This window comes from Crocuta crocuta, unplaced genomic scaffold (assembly GCF_008692635.1).
Source record: "Crocuta crocuta isolate KB4526 unplaced genomic scaffold, BGI_CrCroc_1.0 scaffold159, whole genome shotgun sequence".
In the NCBI taxonomy this organism is placed as follows: domain Eukaryota; kingdom Metazoa; phylum Chordata; class Mammalia; order Carnivora; family Hyaenidae; genus Crocuta; species Crocuta crocuta.
Window position 1 is genome coordinate 1540881 of NW_027533263.1, and position 19008 is coordinate 1559888.

Genomic DNA, 19008 nt, shown 5'->3' on the forward strand with positions numbered 1-19008 from the left:
TATGTTTTCCCAGAACTGGGATCTCCAAACTCTTGAGCTCTACTACCAAGAGACTGTGGGGGACAGTGAGCATGTGTAGTTTGAGAAATTCTCTCTCTCTACTCCACTAAAATTAGTGGACTATAAACCAAAATAAATCCTTATTCCAATAAATTAAGTCCACCTATATCTTAATATCTTGCATATGCCAGGCATTCAATAAATATTTATTTAATGAATGGATTAATCTCTAGTCAAGTTACATCCTTGCCTTCTGTTGTAGGGATAAAAATGAAACTACATGAGAAATCTAGGACTGTCAGAGCATTTGAAAACGGAGAGCTTTCTTTGTACAATTTACAAAAGTCTTTAAAGGCTTCTCATGAGTTTCAGTAAGAGATGTTAGCTATGGACAGGACTGTAACAATTAAACCCACCAGTTACAATGAAGTTGCAAACATTCCCTAGGGATGGGATTGACAACACTGTGACAAAACCCACAAAACTTTTAATAATGACACCCCCCCCAACCAAGCTTTCTTATTTTAAAAACATTGGTAGTAAATTTTTTTTTCCCGTAAAGTTAAGACATGGTAATGACAAAGTCCAACTGCTATGGGAGTGGGGTAAAAAGTCTTTAGATAAAACAGACTAGAAAAGAATTTGATGACTCAGGGTCATTACCATGTTTACCAATTACTCTATCATAATATAGTGACTGCTGCTGTACCTTCCAGGATTATAATCTTTTAAAAATCTCTTTCTTCCAATAAATGGTCAGAAAATGCTAACTTTTTGAAGATTTTAAGTTCAGTTCTCATTTTCTTCTCCCTCTCATCGTGAGGCTATTATACTTTGCCTTTGCAGTGTGCCTCTCTTCTTTCTAACTGGCTGTTGGCTGAGAAACCAGATAACCAGGTTATCAGAGAACCCAGAAGGTGTCTGCTTGAGACTGAACCCTAGGACCTGTTTTTCTGACCTTGGTTAGCTCCTCAATTACCTCTTTCTTTCATCCCTCCAACACTAGGGATTTAGTTGGCTTGCTTCTCTTCCTTTAGCACTATGGTCAAGTGCTTTTCTCATGTTGGTGTTCTTTTTTCTTTTCTACAGGTTGGCTATGAATACACACTGTCCCTTCTTTACTGAACCCCAAGAAAAATATACGTTCTTCTCTCTTTTGTGAGAATTTTACTGTTAATCACTATTGAGAAATGCATAGTGGATTGCAAACATGGGAAAAATGATTTAGGAAATCTTAAAAATTTTTCATTATTATTTTACTCCTTAATCAGTATTTATTGACTGCTCTTCTTGGATGTTACCAGAAGACTATGTGCTCACTTTCTTCCTCACTATAACACTGTGAGCTTTTTGAATGAAGGTATTTTATTTTTGTATGCCCCAAGCTAAAAACAACAGACACATAGTAGGCTCACAATACATACCTAACTATAAGCTCAGATTAAAAATTTCAACACACTGAATTACAGAAGTAATTTAATGAACAAAATTGATTAATACATTTCAGTCCAACATCAATTAAATTGCCTTGAAAAATTAAGCAAAGATTGAACATATGAAATAAAACACTGTATTTGCTTTATGAAAAATTCTATATAATGGGCACCTGGGTGGCTCAGTTGGTTAAGTGACTATTGATTTCAGTTCAGGTCATGATCTCAATCAGGTCATGTGATTGAGCCCCTGCTTCAGTTCCTCACTGGGCTTAGAGCCTGCTTAAGTTGCTCTCTCACTTTTCCTCTGCCACTCTCCCTCTCCTCCCTCTCTCAAAACAAACAACACAAAACACTTCTATATAAGAATGTGCTGTTAAAAGGGTGACTTATCATTTTTATAGCAATAACACAGTACCCACTTTTCTTGTAATGACTAAAAAGAACTAGTTTCATAGGAAAGCTAAAATGGAATCTTTGGCTTCTTGCTTAATCATGTTTTCCACTAACAGCATTTGCAGTTGTTTATGGATACATTTAAAATAAGCCCCACATCAGATGAAAATGATCAAATTTCTTCTTAAACTCACAACTGCTAATCTAAGTCTTGTTTGTAGTATTGAATTTGTGCCTAAAAATAAAACAAAGGAAAGGTCAGTGGTTTAGCCTAGTACTAGCTTAAAGAGCTAAAAATGGTTGAAAAGAATTTTTTAAGTTGTTAAGTTTTGAGCTTTAGTACCATCTCAGAGACATTTTAGTTGGTTTCTAGTCTCTTCCTCTTCTTTTCTTCCTTCAGACAAGAATGCTCTTTCTTAACCAACAAACTTCCCTTTGTTTTGATTTATATCACTGGCCTGAATAACCTCAAAGCACCACACACAACATGCCTATGACTGAAAGCAGTAAGAGCAGAAAGGAGAGCTTTGGCACTTGGACCCCAAACATGTATTTACTTTACTTAAGTGACGGATTTTTGAGAAGTCCATTTTCTAAGTTGACAACCATTTTAAATATAAAGAAGTAGTTAAGTTCTCCTGGAAAAGTCACAAAACCACATGGAATGGGGCTGTCGCAAATTTAGTCATCAACCATGGGCCTCACATCATAGACATGCCCTCCATTACCCTTTCAAATGTCCTTTTCTGAGACAGTTCCATACCACATCTTTGACACTCATCTCTGAACCCCTATCTGCTCTCCATCCTTCTTACTTTCATTCCTGCCACTAATAAATTCATATAATCTATAGCTATATTTCTCTCCAAACTCTGAGAATTAAGCACAAGCATAACCTCAATCATGCACTTGTACACTTGTTAATCAGAGTATATATTGGCAGTCCTCTTAGATGAACTGGGTGGCTGGAAAACAGAAGAGGGAGAGAAACTTACAATTTGTCGACCATATGTATATGCCCACCTAGTTATAAAATACTGAAATATATGCTACTTAAAAGTCTCTACTACTGCCTTCTCTAAATTTTACTCCATTAGTTATCCCTATTCATTAGCAACCTCTTCCTTGGTCAATTATGATGCTCAAAGTCTTCCACTTTTATTAAAAACAGATAAAATTAAAATTTAAAAATCTCCCTTCCTCAAGACTCTGGGTTCCCCTCTAGCTACTGCTCTCTGTTCTCAGTCAAGTTTCTTCAAAGCGTATTTACTCTCTTCCCCATCTTTTTATTCACACCTCAACCCTACTACAATCTGACCTTTCCTAAAACTGCATTCTCTTCAGTCACCAGTAGGCCATGCTTACCCATCCAGTCATACTTTCTTAGTTGTTATCTTAGTATTTCTTGTTCAGTACTGTTGACTACTCCCTACTTCAACTTTCCTATGACTTTCCTGAAGTCTACATCTTACTATGAATTCACTTTCTCAAATCCCTTCATTGGATCACCCACCTCCCTCCCCTTGATCTTTAAACATTCCCAAAGTTCCAAATGTGATTGAGTTCTTTACTGCTGCTCCTTTTCCTTTACCTTTATGCAAACCAACCACTACCACAGATTAAACTACCTCTGCAGTGTTAATAACTCCCAATCTGGCTCTTCAGACCAGACTTCTTCCTCAGCTCCAGTCAAATTTCTCACAGGCTGACTATAATCCCTTGAATTGACTCACTGAACAGTAGATGCCTCCTTTCTCTCATCTTCCACATCCAATCCATTACCAAATCCTATACAATCTAATACCAATATATGCCTTAAATTTGCCCACTTCTCTTCATCCCCTCTTCTGTCATCCTAATTCTACCCATCATTAGCTCTTAGTCTATGAACCAGCCTCTTAACAGGACTCCATGCTCAACTTCTTTGTATTCTCTGTAAGACAACAAGAAAAAATGTTTTAAAAACTAAACTCCTTTGGGGTGCCTGGGTGGTTCAGTCAGTTAAGCATCTGACTTCAGCTGAGGTCATGATCTTATAGCTCATGGGTTTGAGCCCTGCCTGCATGGATCAGGCTCTATGATGACAGCTTAGAGCCTGGACCTTGCTTCGGATTCTGTCTTTATCTCTCTCTGCCCCTCCCCTACTTGCAATCTGTCTCTCTCTCTCAAATATAAATGAACAATTTTTTAAAAATCCCTAAATTTCTTTAAAAAAAAAATACCCAAAATAAAATCCACACATCAAATCCCAGTCTACAAGGTCTGGCCTAGTCTGGTCTCCTGACTACTTCTCTTCTCTCATCTTGCACCACTCTCCTTGCTCATATTCAGCCACAGAGACACATCCTTGTATCATTTTTCTTTTTATTTCTTTTCATTTTCTCATCACATTCTCTCCTATCTCTGGGCCTTTGATAACTGTTCACTATAATTAGAATACCCTTCCTTCTTGTTTTTTATATGGTAACTACTTCTCACTTTTCCAGTCTCAGCTGAAAAATCATCCTCAGGGAGAAGTTACCAGTCCACCTGATCTAAAGTAGGCTCCCCTGCCGTCTTCTAACTCAGCATCTAATTTGTTTCTTTCACAGCATATATTAAAATGTACTTCTAGGAAGTCTTCTTCCAGGAAGGAAGGGGGAGGGTCTATCTTCTCCTTTTCTTCTTTCTTGCTGATCAGATGAGTATATAATGGCAGGAGCTTAAGCAACTCAATACAGATTTGTTGTTAAAATGAACTATTAACTCAAGTAGTGGGTAAATTCACCATTAACTGAACTGGTGGGTGAATTCTTTCACCATTAACACACATAATTTATCAACTTTATTGTTACACAAAATAGTGTAACACTCATAAATTAGACCTTTAACTATTCCTCCCTTATTTTCAGAAAGCTTTCTAAAGAGAAAGAACTTGAAGTTTGGCAAACCCTAATGGATATAGATATGGATAAACTTCGAAACTTCAATGATCTCTACAACATGAATTAGTAACACTTCCATACCACGAGTAACTTTGTATGTTCATTTCCTAGTACAAATAAATCACAATTCAGGGTTGTTACACAAGATATCCCAAAGTTATCTGAGTTATCAGAGCTAGGAACACTACATATTAAGAAGCTAGTTATATAAGAAATTTCAATAAAATGACCTGAACTAACAACTGATCAATCAGTTGCTTATTGGACCATTTTCAACAAATGCCTCTTGAACTAAACTAAAAGATAAAAAGGAAAAAAGTGGTATACAATAGTCTCTGCCCTAAGAGAGGTTAAAGATCTAAGAAATCTAAGGTCTATCAGGGAGAGCTCTAATGAACTCCATGATCTAGGTTAAATCTAAGATTTCATGATATAAGAAGCTAAGAAAAGAAGATAACACCACCAGATAATAAGTATCTCATGAGTATTAGAACAGAGCTGTTCTATATACAGTCAGTGGGAGGAAAGTTCTTTTTGGCTGAAGTGATCTGGTTTCACACAGGAGTAAGATTTAAATAGGTTCCTCAAGGATGAAAGGATTTGAATGGTGAGAACAGGAATGTCCGGCAGGTAAAAGACAAAAAAAAAAAAAAAAAAGAAGAAGCCCCAAAGCAAACAGTGGACAGAGCCAGTTGGACAGCAGTTTACAAACCAACTTAAGTAAGAATGATTATGGGGATGTACTTGGAACCTTAAATTTGGTCAAGTTCAGATTACAAAATCTGAACTTGATCCTACAAGGAACAAGTTTCTAAATGAAAGTGATATCTGAGGGGTGCTTGGCTGGCTCAGTCAGTACAGCATACAACTCTTGATCTTGGAGTTGTGATTTCTAGCCCCACACTGGGTGTAGAGATTACCGAAAAATAAAATCTTAAAAAAAAAAAAAAGTGTATTTAAGAAATAAATCCGGAGTAAGAATACAGAATAAATTTCAGGGATAGAAAAATTAGAGACAAAAATAATTTTAAAATGTTATCAAATTATGCTTGGATTGCTGTAATAAAGGCATAAATGAGGTGAATGGAAACAGTAAGAGGGATTTGTGAGACACTGAAGACAAAACTTGTTAACTTAGGAGTTGGGACTAGATGAGCTTTATCCTCTTCTAAAAAATAATTACATCTAGCATATATATACCTCAATCATTTGGCTTCAAACCTCACAATTTTCATTGCCCCTCATTCCCTAAGAGCTCTCTTTACCAGGCATTTGTTGTTCCCCCAATCCCTAGATTCTCCAACCACATAATATAGCCCAGACAAAACAAAGAATTATATTTACCAGCTCCCTAAACACACCAAGAAATCCCCAATCCTATAACTTTGTTCCTGAAATTTCTTCTGCCTTTAATATCGCTTCTTCTTCTACATATTCAAAGTCTAGCCATTCTTTGCACCACAATAAAAATGCCACTTTTTCCCAATGCCAGTTTTCCCAGAAGATTACTTCCCAATACTCTCCACTTCTTTCTAAAACATTTTAACCATATAATTGTACCTTATCTCCTCTGATAAACTGTATACTCCCTACAGCAAACGTACCCAATTTATTTTTGTATTACTCCCTCCTTCTTTCATAGGTACTTGAAGATCTTGATAAATAATATACAGTAACATAAAGTATAATGGCTAGGAGCACAGACTGTGAGGACAGGCTGAGTTTGATTCTAACACTGCCATATGTGACAATGGGCAAATGACTCTTCTGTGCTTCAATATCTTTACGTATAAAATGGAGATAATAATGGTAGATATTTCATAAGGTCATCAGAGGACTTGGCTTAGAACAGTATAAGCCCCATAAAACTGTGTATTAAATGCAGTGGGAAAAAACTGATATTCTGTGATATAAACTTTTTATTTATTTATGGAAAGCAAAATGTCAAAAGTAAAGCTGGTCTCTAGGTACAAAGAGGTATATACAAATTCTTCCTAAATCCTCCCATGTTTGCCCTAAGGGTTAGCTGTGGCCTTTAAAATCTTCCTTATGTTAACAACAGTTCTGCTTTAGTTTGACATTTCAATATTCCAAGAAAATATTTGGTTCGGCTTCCACCTAATTGATCTCCTTGCTTCCAGTCTTATCCCCTTTAATCCATCCTTCACAAAGTTCAGAGTAGTCTTTCTAAAATGCAGATCTAATGTTTTTCCTCTGCTACAAACCCTCTTCATTCCATGCCCCTAAGGATAAAGTTGAGCTCCTTAGCATTTCATATAAAATCGTCCTGATATGGCCACAGCCTAATCTCCAGCTTCATCTCTCAACACTTCTTACCATGAAACCTAATCATCTGGCACATCTCAAAGGCTTTTTGTATGTCATTCCTTTTGCTAGAACATCCCTGCAGTAGTTTGCTAGGACTGCCATAACAAAATACCATAGACTAGGTAGCTTAAATGAGAGAAATTTATTTTCTCACAGTTCTGGAAGCTAGAAGTCGAATATCAAAGTGTTGGCAGGCTTGCTTTCTCCTGACACCTGCAGATGCCTGCCTTGTGAATGTGTTCTCACATAATTTTTTTTTCCTCCGTGCACATATCTGTGGTGTCTCTTTTTGTTTCCAAAATTCTTCTTCTTATAAAGACACCAGTCAGAATGAAATATGACCCACCCTAAAGGCCCCATTTAACTCAATCACCTTCTTAAAGGCCCTGTCTCCAAATACAGTCACATTCTAAGGTTTTGGAGGTTAAGACTTCAACATATAAATTCTGGTGGGGTACCATTCAGCCCATAACAACCCTTCTCCTTTTCTTTGTCCAGCTTATTCCCATTTGTTTTTCCAAACTGGCCCAAGCCTTCCCACCCTAGGTAGATTTCACTTCCTTTCTCCCTGTTCCTATAGTACCTTTGTATGTTGCCTTCTGTATACTGGTATCCTATTAATACACTATCACAATTGTGTCTTTCCCTCTTTAGACTGTGTTCCTTAAGAACAGAGGCTAAATCTCTAGTACAGTGTCTGGCCCATTGAAGGTATTTAATAAAGATTAGATTATTGAGGGAAAGTAGAAGAAAGAATAAGGACTTTGAAGAAAGGCAAGAGTGGGTTCAAATCTCAGCTCAACCAGTTATTCTTCTTCTGTCTTTGGGCAAGTCACTAAATGCTGAACTTACATTCTATTTAAAATAGTTGTACAGATAAATGATCTAATTATCATAAAAACACTCAGTTGTGGGGCTGGTTCACAGAAAGTGTTCAGTTAAAGATTTCTGAAGTTGCCGGAGTTTGACACCCAGTTCTACCACTTAGTAGATGAATGACCTTGGGTACCTTAACTTACCCTCTGCTTCAATTGCCTATCTACAAGACACCTCATAGTGCTATTGTGAGGATAATACAAGTAAAATGTTGACAGGTATCTAACACACAGTATTATATAAATGTTTCTGATTATTACATGAGTGCTGCAGATCTGAAAAAATATGACTGGAAACCATGAATAATTTAGCCTCTTCATTCACCAAGTCATTTAAAATTTTTTTTTAATGTTTTATTTATTTCTAGGAGAGAGAGAGAGAGAGACAGCGTGAGCAGGGGAGGGTCAGAGAGAGAGGGAGTCACAGACTGAAACAGGCTCCAGGCTCTGAGCTGGCAGTCAGCACAGAGCCCGATGTGGGGCTCGAACCCACGAACCGCGAGATCATGACCTAAGCGAAAGTCGGATGCTTAACCGACTAAGCCATCCAGGTGCCCCTCACTAAGTCATTTTAAATGTATTACTTTAATGCTTCAGATTTCTTAACAACTCAACAGGATGAAACTAAAGAGGTTTGAAAACTGGTACAGATGATATGAAGAGTTCAAAATAATCATGAAAAAACATATTACTATCTGTCTCATTTCTTATATTGGTGTTTAACATATTTTGGGTATTGATGTAAAATTTTTAGGGAACTAGTTTTCCTACTCTTTGTGACTACTGATGTTAACGATGATTTTCAGTAGAGAATAATACTCAGGCTCATATTTTCAATTGTAGAATCACTAAACCTTTGAACTGGAAAGGACCTCTAAGAGGAATATCCAATCCTATCATGCCTTAAGCTGAGGTGGATTTGGAATGGGTTTTTAGGGTCTTAATGAGCAGCTCTGTGGAGGACAGAAATGGTAAACAGAGAGAACACTTTGTTCAAAAGTAGTAAAGCAGGGGTTCAGAACTTAACCTAGATATTCAAGGTATATAAGGAATAGGAAACAATGCTGGGAAATAGTTTTTAATCATCTAACCTTTAAGGCGAGTAATTTCTGAAGTAGGTACAATTTACCTGACCTGTAACTTTGAAGCGTGGCAGATTCAGGTTTGAATCTTTGCTTGTTACATAAGCAAAATCTTTGAGGCTCAGAGGGGCACAATAAGGTTATTATAGCGATTAAGTGAGTGAATGTATGTAGAGCTCATGACTGGTGTGCCTGGTTGATTGAAAGGGCAGCTGACAACACAGGTTTTAACTGCAAGGGTCCACTTATATACAGATTTTTTAAATTTTATTTTTGGATACAGCACAGTAAATGTGTTTTCTTTTCCTTGCGATATTTCTTAACATTTTTTTCTTTTTGAATTTTTAAAATGTTTGTTTATTTTTGACAGATAAGGAGAGAGCACCCATGAGCAGGGGCAAAGAGAGGAAGACACGGAACCTGAAGCAGGCTCCTTGCTCTGAGCTGTCAGCACAGAGCCCTACTCCGGATCTAACCCACTAACCATGAGAACATGACCTGAGCTGAAGTCAGATGCTCTACCGACAGGGCCACCCAGGTGCACCAACATTTTCTTTGTTCTAGCTTACTTTATTATAAGAGTACAGCATGTAATACATATAACACAAAATATACTAATTAACTGCTTATGTCATCAATAAGGCTTCTTTCTGGTCAACAGGCTGTTAGTAATTAAGTTTTGGGGGAGTAAAAAGTTATACCTGGATTTCTGGGCACTTCTAACCTTGGTGTTGTTCAAGGGTTAACTATACTCAAATGTTTGTTCTTTTTCATGACTCCTTCAACATATGCACAAAAATCTGTAAAATAATAAAACACTGTCTTTCATACACGTGATTGCTGAATGTCTGAGACTTGTTGAACATTAATTTTAAAAATAGAAAGCTGGAAAAACTGCTGAGATGATAAAGTGTCTTTATCCCTGCCCTTTCTCACCACCAAATGTCCTTCACAATTTGTTCTGAAGTGTCACGTCAAGGCTATTAACGTGCTATTTGGAGATCACTGTAACTCATACTCATACTTCCAATTCTATGGCAAAGATTTGAAGGTCAGGACAATTTTTACTGAAATATATCTTTTAAAAAAACTGTAAGAGTTCATATCATTTTGTTCCTATGATCCATTCTATCTTGGTGAATTTCCAGTGAAAAGTTACTGCTTTTGTTTTTTCCTGGCTCAGAAACTGCAGGTTTTAATAAAAGGTTCGTGGGCAATTAACCGAGTTCATCATTATTATCATAACCCAGAACTCTTTTAAAAAGTGTTTGGGAGATTATCCTGGTACCAAAAAGAACATCTGCCAATGTCTATTATTTATGCTTGAAACTAAAGTTAACCATTTCTTTTAAAAGATATGTGGTATCTGGCTCAAAATCAATCTCGAGAAAAGCCCAAATCAACACGGAAAGAGCTCTTTGCAATATCCTCTCCTTTCGCTCACATCACAGATGGTGACCGAGGCTTAAGGTTTAACGCCCAGACACTAAAGCCGCTCATCACGCAGGGATGGGGCTCCAAGTGGATGCTCTCCGGCAGAGAATGAGATGTTGCCAATCATCAGAGGTGCAGCTGGGGTGAACCCAGAGCCCAGCGCCCATCACTTCGCACCCACACTTGGGAAACAAACCGCTTCCAAACGCGGGGCGGGGACCCGGCGAAGACCCAGGCCTCCGATATCTAGCCTCCGGTTCTTCTGTCCGCGCGTGACCTCAGAGGACCGGGAGGAGCTCGGGGCTGGGAGTCTCCTGCGTTTTCAGGGTAAGTTGGCAAGGGCAAGTTCGAGTCATGCGCGAGAATGTTACTCACCGGAACTGCCCGACGTCCTCTGTCCTTCGCCCGCACTCCCTCGGAGAAGAGGATCTAATCCCGCGGCAGCCTAAGAGGCGCAGCCGAAGAGGCCGCCGCTGCCAGTAACCCCCCGGGCGTGGCAGACAGGCGAGCGACTTCACCACATCATCACTCGGCGACTTCGGTTTTGCAGCGACGCCCGGGTCCCTAACAGCCCCACACAATCGGGGAAGAGCGAAGGAGACCCATTCTCCCAGCAGCCTCCACGGCCCCAGCGCACGACCTGTCGGGAATTGTGGTTTCGCGTCTGCCGGCCCCTTCACCCTTCCAAGTTGTTGCGCTTCGGCCCCGCCCTCAAGCTGCCNGTCCAGTGGGGCGGACCGCCGGGGACTGGGGCAGAGTTCCAGGCCCGCAGCCCCAGTCCGGGTCGCGCTGCCTTGCTGCGCCCCGCGGCCCGCGCTGGAAGCGGGTCTTGTGCGCCCCTCGGCGAGCTGGGCTCCCGGGGCCACCAGGCCCGGCACCGCTGGTCGCCTGAGGAGAATCGCTGGTTGTGGTCGCCGCCAGGGTAATGAGGGGAGGCTGGGCAGGAGAGGGGAAGGTGTAAGGCCCGGTCGGGGACGTGAGGGAGCGCGGCTTGGGTCCGCGCACGCCTCAGGAAGCCGGAGGCTAGAAATCGCCGCCCCGCTTCGAACCGAAGCCCGGGCAGCCGGCGGAGCCGTGACCGGAGTCCAGCCTGGCTTGGCGAGCGGCCCCTGAGCCCCCGGCCATCCGCTGGCGGAGGCACCTGCGTGCGGGGTAGGCGGTGCTTGCTGTATTTGGCCGCGCCAGGTGCGCAGTGCGCGAGCTACGCGAAGTGCCCTCTCCCCCCACCTCTCACCTTTGGCCGCGCTCTGGAGCTTGGAGGAGTTTCCAAACTGTAGACAGCCTTTGGCCCGTCTCTGTGTACCACCTTCTGCGAGGTCGCTGTCGAGATCCCCCAAAGCAGGGTAGGAAGGAACCTCTTAGGAAATTAAATGCTCAAGCTTCGTTTGGTTCTCAGTATTTAAATTCAGCGTTGTGTTTTTCCCTCGTGGGTTTGTTGTGTCAAATACCTTTTTCCTCAAAACTTTGTCAGGATTTGTGACACAGCGTCTGCCTGGTACAGAGTCTGTCTGGCGCACAGTAGGCTCTCAGTAAATATTTTTTGAAAGCATGAGTCACGAGACTAAATTTGGAAATTTTTACGGAGTTGTGTGTGCCTCGCTATAATTTTTAAGATTTTATGGGTTCTCAAGATCCCTCTCAATTTTAAGGCTCAACAGAGTTAAATCTGTGTTTTTTTTTTTGTTTTTTTTTTTTTTTTGCATCCCCTCTAACAGTGGCCTCTGTTGGATGCCTAACTTAACTCAAAACTCAGGTTCTATAAATAAATGTGCCCTATGATTTTAACAGAAATTGTTAACGTTTAATATTAAAGCCTTCAAATGATTTCATAATGGAGCAAATTTAGTTACTTATAAAACTTTGCCCTAATTATCTTGTTAGGTACAAATGCAAGGGACCACACTGATGTACTTGTAATATATTTGGAAATACAGGTCTCAAGTATTTCTTTTAAAGGGATTTATATTCACATCTCATGAAAGGGCATGCAGGAGAAAATTATGACAGCAAATCTATCTCCCACTCCCCTTTACTAGGTGCAGCTGCTGCCTTGACCTCAAAATGTCTTGTAAAATTATCTCTTAATCTTCTGCATATCTAAACCAGAAGCCAGTGAGATTAAACCACCCCAAAGGGCAACCCCTTAGTACTAACTGTTCTCATAGATTGTGTTGGTTTCTTCTGTGTTTTTCTGAAATACAAAGAATGTGATGGATTTAAAATTTTTTGTTATTTAAGAACTTACAGACATGAAATGGAACAAGCAAGAAACAAAATCCTGATAACCAGAAAATTCAGTTAGTCATGACATCCTTAATCTTACCATTTGTGGGAATGTAAACTGCAAGTGGTCAGGACCGTGTCTGCCCTGATCACTACTGAGTGTCCCCGGTGCCTGACCCATGGCAGCCATTCATTAAACACTTGTGGAATGAATACTCGGCTGTTTCAGAGTAACAATGTAACGACTTTCTGCATGTGTATGGTTTCTTCATTTATTTGGATATTTCCTTAGAGTTGATTACTAGAAATGAAAATTTTATTGGATCAAAAGGCATGAGTATTATGGTTATTGAAACATTGCCAACTTGCTTTCCAAATGAGCCTTACCTTTTTGAACTGCCACCAGTAATATTTGAGTGTAAGTAATACACCAGTAATATTTTCAAAGTATCCATTCAAGCTCTTCTACTGGTAGTGTTTGGTAGTTATGAGTCCCTTTAGTTATTTGTTCTCAATCACCCTGGAAGTTGGGGAGGGCAGGTACTGCTTCCACCCTTTTGTAATACAGCAAATGCCACTGCCTTAAATTGATGATAATGAATGGCAGGTAATAAAATAATCCTACCCTTTAAGGGTTTTTTTTCCTCCAATTCTCTACTTTTGGTTTGCAGTGAATATCCTGAATAAATTCATATTTTTCCTTAGCAGTTAAATTGAATGCTGCTCTACCTTATCTATTGTTTATAAAATCTTTTTTTTCTTTTTCAATTTGCTCAAATAGTTGCAGATACCTTGAGTAAACTTGGAGACTTTATTAAAATGAAATAATGAACCATGATTCAGAAGAAAGAGAAGATATTAGTTAGGTGTAAGGGAGCACCCAGCACTAGGAAGTTTAGAACATTGCCACCCTTTTATTAGGAAAAATGTGGAAAGTTTTGGTGGTTCCTTTAAAACTCCTTGAATCCAAAGAAGTTACTATTTTAAACTTCTGAATCTGTTGCAGAGTCTTCATAAACTATTGAGAGTAATACCCTACTAATGAAAGTGGACAGGAATGATTTGTATAAAAATCTGCATATCTTTCATAATTGTCGAAATCTAGGAAAAATAGAATTGAAAACTAAGAATCATAAGGTAAAAAATATTCAGCCTAAAGAAAATATTTTTATCTGAAAATGGAAATTTCTTCTTTAAAGACGTATGACAATGAGAAAATGTTATTCATTCCTAGTGTATTACTAATATAGATTCTTTCCCAAATTTGCCTGTCATAGACCCCAAATGATTTAATAGGTAATTAATCCAGTCAGGAAGCTTTGGAACCATCAACATTTACTTATAAGTGGAACCATTGGAAATTCTTGGGGTGTATTTTTTTTTTTAATGTTTTATTTATTTCTAGGAGAGAGAGAGAGAGAGCGTGAGCAGGGGAGGGTCAGAGAGAGAGGGAGTCACAGACTGAAACAGGCTCCAGGCTCTGAGCTGGCAGTCAGCACAGAGCCCGACGCGGGGCTCGAACCCACGAACCGCGAGATCGTGACCCGCGTGAAAGTCGGACGCTTAACCGACTAAGCCACCCAGGCGCCCCTCTTGGGATGTGTTTGTAAGTGGCACCGTTTATGTCAAAAGTGGTTCCAACATTGATTTTTCCATGGTGCTTTCACATTTGTTTAGGGTTTAAAAAAAAAAAAAAAGTAGTACAGAAAAGATAGGTAAGGAGAGATGCAGGTGTATTGGTCTCTGGAAATAATTCAGAATTTCCCTTCAACTTCACTCTGCCTTACGGTTGTGATGTCAGATCCCAAATACTGCAGTATTCTGTAAACAGAAATGCTCTTTAAAGACACTTTTCAGAAATGTCAAAGAATAGCTGCCTTCCATGTGGGATTATAGCAACTAGTTCTTCAAGGATCTTTTATGTAAGTCTAAATTATTTTGCTTTTGTTTTTTTATAATAGGATATTTCTTCATCTTGAAGATAAAGCAAAAATCTTTTTCTGAAATAGATGGATTTTTGTCACTTCCTGTGAACTAAAACGATTCAATGTCTCTTTTGGTAAGTTTGGATCAACATAGCTCTAATTTTGTGCCATCAGAGTAGTTAGATGCAGAACCATAATAGAAGGCGTATTCTAATGGGATATTGGCTATTGTTATGCTCTGAGATGTTATTTTGACCAGAATGGCTTCTGGTCTTAAGAAATGGGTTAAATTCGGGGCGCCTGGGTGGCTCAGTCAGTTAAGCATCTGACTTTGGCTCAGGTCATGATCTCACAGTTTGTGAGTTCAAGCCTTGCATCAGGCTCTGTGTTGACAGCTCAGAGCCTGGAGCCTGCTTCCGATTCTGTGTCTCCCTCTCTCTCTCTGCCCCTCCCCGCTCATGCTTGCTCTCTCTGTCTCTCAAAAATAAATAAACATTAAAAAAAAGAAAAAGAAATGAGTTAAACTCCCGTTGAGTTTTTATTACTTTACAAAAGAGCTGCTCTTATACTTTGCGGATATATTCATTATTTTCTTTTGTCTTATACCCACTTTTTTTCGTACATTTACTGTACTTAGATATGCCTCTCCCATCCACTTAGCTATGCCTTATCTTTTAATCTTTCAAAAATCCCTTTATAAATTTCTATTAGACCAAAGGCAAGCAAAAATAGCAAAATATTTTAAAATAGGCTTTAAAATAAGCCTCTTAACAAGACAAAAAATATTTAGATCAATGTATATGATCTATAGACTTATTTTTGTTTATATTAGATCCATGGTATCTAGATTGAAGACCAAGAATCATAAGATAAAAAATATTCAATCTACAGAAAATATTATTTGGATTAAGTAGTTTTAGGTCTTTCATCATGTCTTGTGTAGAACATAATACAATATTTGATTATATTAAAGCAGTGATCTTTTAAAAAGTGATGGATACATTTGTATGATGATTTGCAGTATATAAATACTTTCATATGTCTCTTTCACTCTTCAAAATTGTGAGTGATTGGCAGGGCAGGTGGTATAATCCTCATTTTGACTTTGACCCAAGATTATAAAGAATTAGAGCCAAGGCTCAAACTCATATCTGTTAATCCACTCCATCATTTGCCAAGTCCGAGACGCAGAACTATGAGGAAATACAGAATGCATTTGGTGAATTTATTGTATGATTTGTTTGTTATATGGAAAATACAGAATTCATTTACTTTAAAGTTAAGCTTTTCTACTTTAACAGGGGAGCTTTATCTATCTCAGAAGTACATGGAGTTAAATACCTACCTCACTGTGTAATGAAGGAATTGGCAAACTTTTTGTGTAAAGGGCCAGATAGTATTTGTATGCTATAAGGTCTTTGTTACAAATTATTCTTCTCTTGTTGTAGTGTGAAAGCAGCCATAGACAATATGTAGATGAATAAAAATGAATGAGTCAGTGTTCCAGTAAAACCTTATTCAGGATAGTGGGTCAGGTTGATTTGTAGGCCATAGTTTGCAGACCCCTGCTCTAAAGGATTACTTAAGATAAACAGTTTTATATCGGTTTGTAAATTGGATGAGATGTGAAAGGGCATTTGATAGATGAAGATCCTGAGATTTAGAGGGCTGTGTCCCAGAGCTTCTAAATTTTGGAAAAAGAATATATTAGTTATTCTCTTATTCCGTAATTATGGGTTTTATGAAAACTAATATAATTTAATAATAGGTGGTTTAAATTTGTTTAATTGGTTAATAATTTTAGTTTTAATTATATTCTCCTTTAATGATGAAATATTTAGAATCCTTTGAATCAAAACACGTCATTTTCCTAAATGAGATATTTGTGCAACTGAGATAAAGTTGATTTTTTTTAGTTAAGAAAGATTCCTCCTCATTCAAGTTTTACCTTCTGAGAGCTAAGAAATAGTGTTTTCAAAGGAGCAACATAAGTAAAATATTTTTCTTTACCTTCTCATTTAGGTATAGCTGCTTTTCATTTTGCTATTATGGTAGTTGATTTAAAAATTATATTAAAAATATTTTGGGGCAGCTTCTGGATGGTTTTCAGTCATTTATCCTAAGAGATCTTAATATGTAGATTTTTCATGAACTATTATATTCACCAGCATTTATTTGAATCAATGTGGTTATAAAAAATGTTTCAAAGGATAAGCTATGAGTGTTTTATGATTTTTATAGCCGGAGCAGCTAACATGCTAACATTTTTTAGGAGAGGTGAATAAAAACATTTTGTCTTATAACATTGGCTGGTTTAAGCTATTTTCACATTTATAGCGATCATTTTCTTGCACTGTAAAATTCTATATAAAGATAATGAAACGGAAGTCTACCATATTACTTTATAAAATATTTTTTATATTTATATGAGACAAAAAGATGATGACTCTTATTTTGAAAATAAATTAGGGTCAATATAAGTTTTAAAAAATATGCCCAAGATGTCCTAAATTAACTTCCATAAAAAAAAAAAGTGATGGGCATTTTTTTAGAAAGACGTTTTTATATGTTTGAATATATTTTGGTAACTGTGTTAGGGGTTCCTCCAAGACCACCTTCATGTTTGCTGATTTGCTAGAAGGACTTGGAAAACTTAGTCATGTAGTAATAATTAAGATTTATCACAGCCAAAGGATACAAGGCAAAGTCAGCAAAGGAAAAAGGTACATGGAGTAAATTTCAAAGGAAACTAGGCTCAAGCTTCCAAGAGTCAGTAGAGTCACGTATGATATGCTTAATTCTCCCAGAGTAATGTCAATATGTGTGAAATACTGCCTACCAAGGATGCTCATTAGAGGCTCATTCTCAGATTTTTTATTGGGGGGTTGGTCATGTAGGTACCTTCTGCTAGCAGCTAACAAAATTCCAGACTTCCAGGGGAAAAAAAAGCAGATATTTAGCATGAACCATATTGTTTACACAGTTTAGGCACATGAATTATTCTTATCAAGGAATGGTGGGAACCCTCCTTGTTCCCACATATCAGCCAAGGGTCAGCTTTGCAAGCAAGACTTTCTAAGGGTAGCAGTTTTAGGCCTCCTATGTTAACTCTTTTTCTTCACAATGGTATTAATGATTATTGTGAACGATTCAGAGTAGATGTTACAAAATATATGTACATACCAAATGCAATATGTAAATGGTCTAACTGGTAATAATTACCTTCAAAAACTTTTATTGTCGATTTTATTCAGTCTAGACAAACCAGTAGAAACTTTTCAAAGGAAATGGTTCTATAGTTAAAGTTGGCATGGTTAGCCTCTATTCTTCAGGGGCAAGTTTTACCTAAGAGTGGAGATATGGATCAAATTATGGTGATAAGATTGATAAAGTATACAAACTTCAGGAGTTCATCTTAAAATAATCAGTAACTTAAACTGAGAAAATGGCTAGTTTGATTAGTGAGAAATTCTGGTGTATTTTAAAAGAAAGGAAGTTTGATTACTTTTAAGTGACTACAAGAAAGAAAAAAATAAGTGACCTCAAAATGTTAGGTAGACATGTGTGAGATTATCTTGAAGACTCATTTGATATTAGTATTTTACTGTTCATATACAAATAAATGTTAACGAGATGCTAGAAAATAATTTATTATAAAAGTCTCATTCATACAATTTGTTTATACTTTTCTTTTCACACATCTTTTCTTCCCAAATAGAATAAGGTCAGCTTTACCCCACCAACTGATGATAAATCACAGGGAGGTATTACATTTCTTTATTGGCAACAGGTGGCAGTAGGAACATGGGTTAAAATACAAGAAAATATAAATTTTGATAATAGAGCTAGAACTAAGTCTCCTTTTTTTTTTTTTTTTTAAGAGGGAGAGAGAGCTTGCATGCATGCACGAGCTGGGGAGGAGCAGAGGGAGAGAGAGAATCTTAAGCAGAATTCATGCTCAGCGTGGAGCCTGACACAAGGCTCCATCCCAGGACCCTGGGATCATGTGACCTGAATCAAAATCAAGAGTCTGACTGACTCAACCAACTGAGCCACCCAGGTGCCTCTAAGTTTTCATTTGCCTTCAGTTGAAGTAAGATATTTATCACCTTAAGAAACAAAATTGGTTTCATATATACTCATGTGTAGTTTAATGTGGATAAACATGATACCAACATTTAAGAAAGAATCTGAGGATTAAAATAAAATTGATTATAATGAGTACAGCAGTATAACCTTTAGCTAAACATTCAAAACAAAACTTCAAAGATAATGAAAGGGTTAAAAATTAAACCAGCAGCAAAAATGAATCGATACTATGATCTTCAGAGGTAGCACCAAGTAAAACTATAACATATGAAATTTATCTTCTGCATACCCAGCTGCTT

At 37.9% G+C, this 19008-nt stretch overlaps 2 protein-coding genes across 2 annotated transcripts in view; one reads left to right on the forward strand and one right to left on the reverse strand.

Moving 5' to 3' along the window:
• The window catches only part of TRAK2 (trafficking kinesin protein 2), a 59523-nt gene extending 48388 nt beyond the window's left edge, over positions 1-11135 (reverse strand). Inside the window, exon 1 of the mRNA XM_077747570.1 lies at positions 10848-11135. The gene's annotated coding sequence lies outside the window, so the exon portion shown is untranslated. The remainder of the gene's footprint in view (positions 1-10847) is intronic.
• An 84-nt stretch (positions 11136-11219) lies between these two features.
• Positions 11220-19008, forward strand: part of STRADB (STE20 related adaptor beta) — a 34910-nt gene continuing 27121 nt past the window's right edge. The window contains exons 1-2 of the mRNA XM_077747566.1: positions 11220-11394; positions 14657-14754. Of these exons, the coding sequence (XP_077603692.1) occupies positions 14743-14754 (12 nt within the window). The 5' untranslated portion in view covers positions 11220-11394; positions 14657-14742. The remainder of the gene's footprint in view (positions 11395-14656; positions 14755-19008) is intronic.